A 7474-nucleotide genomic window follows, 5' to 3' on the forward strand; every position below is an offset into this window, starting at 1 on the left:
CCATTTTATTGGATGGAATACAATGGTCTTTAATAGACCATAACATATGTTACTAACAAATTTATTTGCCTAATATAAATAAATGTTAAAATATTCAGACCCATCTCAAATCTCCATGAAGCAGGAAGATAATGAAGTTTAGAAATAGGACCATGACACAATACCAAGAATACCTGGGTAGACTCGTGTAACTGCACAGCCAGCCTCTTATCAAGCTGCAACAAGAAACTAGAGCCACATTTCATTTCGTATACACAGCACAAAACCTGAAAATGACATTCTACCAATATCACACATTTCAACAATTAAGCACTTTACTTTTGTCTTTACTTTCACTTCTACTGCTTAACTTAATGGTTAAGAATCTAGAAAGAACTTAAGCTAAAAAATATTCTCTATACAAGCTCTTTATCCATACATATTATATATCATAAATATATGGTTATCAAGATGTCAGGTTTCTGTCCTTGTATAATAACATAGCACTGAAGTTTAGTTACATGTGCATTCTAGTCTCTGATGAGTGCTGTTGATTTGTTCCCTTATTCATGGGGAAAACTGGCTATGCTAACTCTCATTTTCTTAAGATGTTCTCACTCTACATAAAGCTCTACAGTTCAGCAAACAGATAAATCATGCTTGAAATCGTTCTCTTGATCTGCTCTACACATTCCTTCTGGTTATTCCCTGTGTCTTTCCTCTTCTCATCTGTGGTCTTATTCTAATCAGTAGATCTGAGTGTGAGGACTTCACAGATTCCCCCTACACAGTAAAGTACCTGGGCTTTGTGACAGCCATGCTCTTAGCTACTGAGGACTTTTCTACTTCCACCTGAATGTAGACCTTGGTTTCATATGATTGAGGCTGCTCAAAGTCTGAATCTAGATACATGGACTGCTACTATATTTTATAATGATTTTCTGAGTGAAAATAAGAAACTGACAAACAGGATTATAAATTATTCTGTCAATCACCTGCTGGTGGTTTTCCTTTTGCAGTAGGAGATTTTGAGTGTTCACGCTGAGGATGGGTTTCCTTCTCTTTTTCTGGTTCAGGAAGGGGAGGGGTAGGGGGAGGAGGCTCAGCCATGGAAACTTCTTCTTTTTTCTCAGCTTCCTTTTCTTCTAATTTCTTTTTAACTTTAAAAGGATGATAAGAAAGAATTTTTATTAGGGACTTCACACACCATTTCACTTGAGCTAAAATAAACTACCTAAATTAATATAAATTGTTTTTATTAATTTAAGGCTAAATTCATGTTTTAGGGTTCTACTTTAAGTTATCCGATCCTTAAGAGTTTGAGCCTCTCTGTTTAGTAAGAAATGCCATTCCCCTTGCTTCTGATGGTGGTGGGGATGGTGATGGGGATGGTGTATGTGTGAGTCTGTGTGTGCGTGAGTCTGTGTGTGTGTGAGTCTGTGTGTGTGTGAGTCTGTGTGTCTGTGTGCATGTAGCACATAGACAAGCTTGTTGAGGGGGCACCAAATGTAAAAGCAGCAACTTAGAAGTAGCTAATATAGTGGAATAGAAAAACAAAGGATTATTTCAAAATTTCCAATGGGAAAACAAGGTGATAAAATGTAAAGAAAAGGTGAAGAGCAATGTGATAGAAGAGGTAGGGTTGGGTTGGTGCCGAAATATTATGGGAAAGAAATGTACATCACCAATTTGAATGAATAATTAGATGTAAAGCACTTGTACTAATACACAGTTGTTTTAACCATTCATTCATGTCACAACTATTTATTGATCCTGAATTGTGCCACAACAATGAAGTAAGACTATTACTACTAGTAGTACTTCATTGTACTACCACTGCTACTACTACTAATAATACAAACAACAGTAAGCACATTTCTGGTTGCCAGAGATACAAGAGTAAAACAAAAAAGAGGAAAAACACTGAAGCTTGTAGTCCAGTGGTGGGAGGCAAACCACTGACATGATGAATTAAGTTAATTTAAAAAAGGTGTTGGAAGATGGTAAGTGCTAGAGAGAAAATAAATAGAACGGAGTACAGGGGATCAGGAGTGCCGTGTGGTGACTGAGTAGGATAGGATCACTGAGGAGGTAGTGTTTGAGCAAAGACTTGAAGAAAGTCAAGGAGTGATCCTTGTGGAAATCTGATGGAAGAGTGTTTCAGGCAGAGGAGACAGTTAGCCCAGGGCCTTAAGGGACAAGGCATGGCTAGTTTGTATTTTTCCAGGTTTCTGTTATTGTTAAGACCCTTTGCCTCTCATGATTCAAGTTCACCTTTCCTAGCACACTGCCCTGCCTGCCTTTCCTGATCTTCATGCCCTCCATGCTGGAAATGTCTACAACTGTACTGAGTGAACCACTGGCAATGAACCCCTACATTCTTCTATGACTATTTCTTTTTATACACCTTTCTTTTGCCCTTAGATTATTCTTTTCAATTCAGCAGAAGTTTCATTCTATTAGATGTTTCTCAAAGTGGAAGTTAACTTTTTTTTTGGATTATAAAGTAATACATAATTATTGTTTTCAAAACTCCAACAATTTAGACAAATAAGTAAAATGGGAAATTGCCTGTTAAGTCTCCTTGCCCTTCTCCTTCCCCCGTCATCAAGTACTGCACAGACCGCCAGATTCTTTTCTGTGTGTGTGTATGTGTGGCTGTATATATATTTAACACATAGTTCAAAGTGTGTCTACACTTTTAAAAACAAAAACTAGACTATTTTATATATAACCTACTTTTACCTACTTAACATTATATTATGGTCATTTTTTTTTTTCACATCAGAGTATACATAAGCGTACCACATTCTTTTATTATTATTATTATTATTTGACTTAGGGTGTTTGTTAATACAGAGTACTAAGCAGGTAAATGTTTATTGTTTTAATGTTAAAATATTTGTTAAGTAATGAACAGACTGGATGTAACTCTAAGTGACAGCTGAGTCTGTTAATGTGATCAGTGATTAGAATGTGATCTTTAGGAAAATGTTTAAATGAGCGCAAGAGCTGGGAAAAACACATTGATTCTAACCTATAGATGTTGGAAGCTTCAGCTTAGAATCTGTTTGGTGTTGCCTCCCAACCAAGACTGTAGGATTCCTGTGGGCGCTTCCTTCTGTCTCTCAGCCTAATTTTATAATACTGAAGTAACATGTTAAGCATCTTAAATAATATATGGATTGGTTTTTACTTTGTTTCTGAAAAGTAGACTCTTAGATTTAGGAGCTTATCTTTCTAAATATGATCTCCTAGATCCTCATGACTTGTGGCTTATACCTATGTGTTATTTTGGTGTCACTTAACTGATACATTGTGGCAGTTAGGTCACAAATCTAGTGATGGGAGACAGCTTGCTGTGAAGGCAATTTTAGAATCCTTGTGATCATCGACCATTTTTTCTTATACTAAGAAATTGCAGTTGCCCATATAATTAGGGGCGATTGATTAAAAAAAGGGGGAAATATTTATTTCTTGAATCATTTCTCAAGGGCAAAATTACAATTGCAACCGGTCATTGGCAGAGTATGAACTTCAGAGCTCTTTCACTAAGAAATCCCAACAATACTGCAAAAAGTTAATAGGCAATGACTATTGGTTAGATGAAGAAGGAAGTAGGTCAGGATGGTTCAATTTGAGTGGGACATGTCCCAGAAGCAGGCTTGCAAATAACTAGTTAATAATCAGTAGATTCATACCAGTGCAGGAAGACTGGGGGAAATAAACAGCCTAGTATTTCTATTCTAAAAGGAGAATTCACTTTCTGTTTGCTTATAAGGCTGGAATTCACAGATGAAAATCTTTACCCTTCTCTATGACATCCTTAATTTTAACTCTATTTTTTTTTTTACATGAAAACAATGCTTTCAGCTAGATGACCTCTTTTGATTAAGTTAAATTAAAACAAGGATAAATCTTTTATTTAGAAACATTTGCAGCAAAAAGCTAAAATCAGTAGTAGAAGACGCTTATAGATACTATGATCCAAACAGAAGAGAGAACTTTGCAAAAACACTTTCACTTCCTCCTAAATTCATTAAATCCGCACATTTTAGTTACATAAGCTCAACATCATAAAGAAATGTAATTACCTTTATTTTCCTTTTTCATTATTTCAGTCATAAATATTTCTTTTACTTTCTGGCATAAAGACTCTTGATCTACTTCAGCATTGACTTTTATCAAAATATCTTCTGGATCTGTAAACCATTTTTCCAATAAAGGCCAGTTGTCCAAGAAACCTATAATTCTACAAAATCAAAATATTATATAAATATCACATGCTGATTTAAATATTTAAGTAATATTAAGCATGACTTATCTGACAATGAAAATATATGCTGCCAATTAGGTTAAATCTGTAAGAGTAACTTTAAGGAATCTATAGGCAATGGAAGAATATTTGCTTTAAGAAAAAAATAATGCCATCAAGCTATATTTTTTAAGATATATGAAAGAGTAAAAGAAGATTTGAAAATGGCATTTCAGAAAACTTTTAGTGTAGATTCAGTTCTCTAAGAGAAAATCTAAGGAAACATCACCTATGCTCATAGAAGAACTGAAAACATTTTTGATGGCAGCTGCAGCCTGAGCCGCCCAGATTATCTATCTTTTTCTTAGAGATAGAAATTGAAGAGATCTTTGAATAGGTGTAGATGGTTCAGACTTATTTGCTTTACTCAAATATATTCTTGGAATAATTCTTAAAACTTTCCTGTCTTCCCTGAGAGATAACAGGCTTAATGTAGCTCAAATAACTCTTCCCTGGCTTCCTCCATATTTTTAGACTAATCAAGGTTTTATACAATTGTCTAACTTTTCTTTTACAATGAGCAAATCGCACACAACCAAAAGAATAGTTTTTTTAAGATTAACTTCATTTTAGCAAAACAGAAGTTGTTTTAGAACTATATTTTGTAGTATGATGCCTGGCTCTTTGAAATTCCATGATCTTCATTGGCATTTGCAGAAGGAGGGCTGAATTCGGATTTCACATAATGAAACTGTAAACTCATGTAACCACAAAGGGAAGCACTGCCTGATTTAATTCTTTTCTTCTCAGATTATGATGACCTGTGCTATGAAAGCAAGCACATAATATTTTACTTTATACCAAAGCTGGTCAGTTTTGTAAAAAACTGAATGTTAGGAAATATATCTTATTCCTAGATCTGATGATTCCAAAGTGATTGTTAGTCTGTTCAAAGGACAAGGCACAAGAAGCAGGACAGTGAATTTTAAACTGACCTATGCTGTATCTGGTCTCTTAAATTCTGGTCCTCATCCACATCTTGGCTTGAGGCGGCTACACGTTGACAGATAGCTTTATGAGGAGTTTCCGTTGAAAATGTGTCAGCTATAATATGAAAATTACTTAATTAGATAATTTGCAAAAACAGTCACAGTTGCAGAAGCACTGTTAAAATGCACTGATGCAAGAAACTCAAAGAGATATGGTTCAGCCTTTGGTTCTAAATTACTTAGAATGTTTATTAAGATATTGAAAAAGCATAGTTTTGGGATCAAAATTTAAATTTTCTTTGGAAATTGGAGAAAATGAAGTAAAATACAACATTAAGTAGGAGTTGAAGTTTCAATGTAGAGGAACTCAGGATTAATTATGAATAGATGAGAATTAAAAAATAATAGGTCATCATGAATAAGAAACGAGTAAACAATTAGAAAATCACTACTGGGGTGAACATGAAGTCAAATATGCATAAAATTATTTGTCAATATTATTGTTACATTACAATAAAGTCATTTATCTTCCTTTCTAGACTTCATTATTTGATCTTTCTCTGTAGAATAAATACAAAGAAATAGACCACAAGAGACCAAAAACAATAACCAAAACAATTTCAGCAGCTCTGACTAAGTCTTATTCAGGATTAGTAGTATGAAGTCCAGAATACTCATGAACTTAGAATACATGGAAAATCATAATAAGAAAACAATGTCTAGAACTAGATTTTAAAAAATTAGAATTAGTCAATGAAAAAGAACATCGAAGAGTAAATGACTCGTGTTCAGGAAAATGAAAGACCCTCACAGGATATAGCAAACAATTCTTCTACATTCATGCCAAAAAAAAAAAAAATAGTAAATGGATTTAGAATACAGAATAATGCTTTTAGGCTATTTATAAAAGTCAGAGATAACTGACATCAGAATGGGTGATTGAAGAAAATCATGGGAGCTCTTCTCAGGAGAGGCACATTCTCTCGGTCACTTTCTCCTATTTGTCAAGGGCTTCGGCGCATGGATAAGCATTCCTCTCTTCCTGACCCCGCCCAGGCATTGGTCCCTTTCTCTCCTCTTCCAGCACTCACCACTGTGGCCACATCCTGGATTTTGTGGTCACTTTGAATGGCTCCATCCTGCAAACTAAGTGACTTATACTCTTATTCTTTGTCTATCCGGCACTCCTACAGAGCTGATAAATCTCTCTAACATCATCTAGTCCCTAAATATCCTTTTCCCCAGGTAATCAGCATTATCCTGACTTCATTTTGTTTTATGACAAATCTGAATTGCATGGTTGGACATTTCAAGTTCTCCCCCTCACTTAATAACTTCAATTTCTGTGACTTAGACAATATTCATCTCCCTTTCCAAGGCTTACGCTTACACTGGTAGACATCTTTGAAGAAAAATACACAACTCTGTGACTTGTAACCTCACTAATGGAGAGCTAGAGTGAGAGTAAGCGCTAAACAAATAAATACCGTTGCCATGGCTCTTTCTTTCAGAGACAAATCTCTTGAGAGTTATCTCCACCCACACTCTCTGCCTCCTCACCTCCCATTCATGCCTCAAGCCCGGGTACTCCATTTTTCCCAACTCCTTTGAAAGAACTCTCATTCTGGTCACCAAAATGTCAAGGCCAGTGAATGTATTTCAGTCCTTACCTTATTCTATTTCTCTATTGCATTTATAGGTAAAATCTGGCACATGATTCTTAAATACTTTTATGATGTTATTTTTATATTCACAAAAAAAAGAAACTTGTGAGGTAAGATTGAAATTCTATAATAGGTCCCAAATTGCAGAGTTCATAAATGGCAGAGATTTGATTCCAGCCAATCTGACTCCAGGCTCCAGATTTTTTAATTTTTAAGGTGTTTATTAAATTATACCTGCCAAAAAGAATGCATATACAAATATACAGCTCAAAGACCTCACGATCTAAAAATAGCACCCAGATCAAGAAATAAACATTATCAGACCCGGAAGCTTCCTCTTCTTTCTTTCCAGTCACTATTAGTCACAAAGGTTAAGTATCCAGGGCTTGCGCTCAAAATCTCTCTGTACCTCTCACTATACTATGAATAGAGTTGCTCTTTCTCACACGGACTGATGGCCTGAGGCACAGGCTGGGAACCCAGGTGTCCTCTACTCTTCCATTCTGACATGCTCTTACTCCTACATTGGCTGTTCCCTTCCTTAGGTCTCCCTGGTCTCCTGCCTGTTGGCTTTGAGTCTGGTCCAG

The 7474-nt window shown here is 35.5% G+C and overlaps 1 protein-coding gene across 1 annotated transcript in view; it reads right to left on the reverse strand.

Annotated features, from left to right (window-relative positions):
* The window catches only part of LOC105305878 (sperm flagellar protein 2), a 41474-nt gene that overhangs the window by 25661 nt on the left and 8339 nt on the right, over positions 1–7474 (reverse strand). Inside the window, exons 4-6 of the mRNA XM_023523672.1 lie at positions 5230–5338; positions 4074–4231; positions 975–1139 (exon numbers count right to left, since the gene is read on the reverse strand). Of these exons, the coding sequence (XP_023379440.1) occupies positions 975–1139; positions 4074–4231; positions 5230–5338 (432 nt within the window). The remainder of the gene's footprint in view (positions 1–974; positions 1140–4073; positions 4232–5229; positions 5339–7474) is intronic.

This window comes from Pteropus vampyrus, unplaced genomic scaffold (genome assembly GCF_000151845.1).
Source record: "Pteropus vampyrus isolate Shadow unplaced genomic scaffold, Pvam_2.0 Scaffold400, whole genome shotgun sequence".
Classification (NCBI taxonomy): Eukaryota; Metazoa; Chordata; class Mammalia; order Chiroptera; family Pteropodidae; genus Pteropus; species Pteropus vampyrus.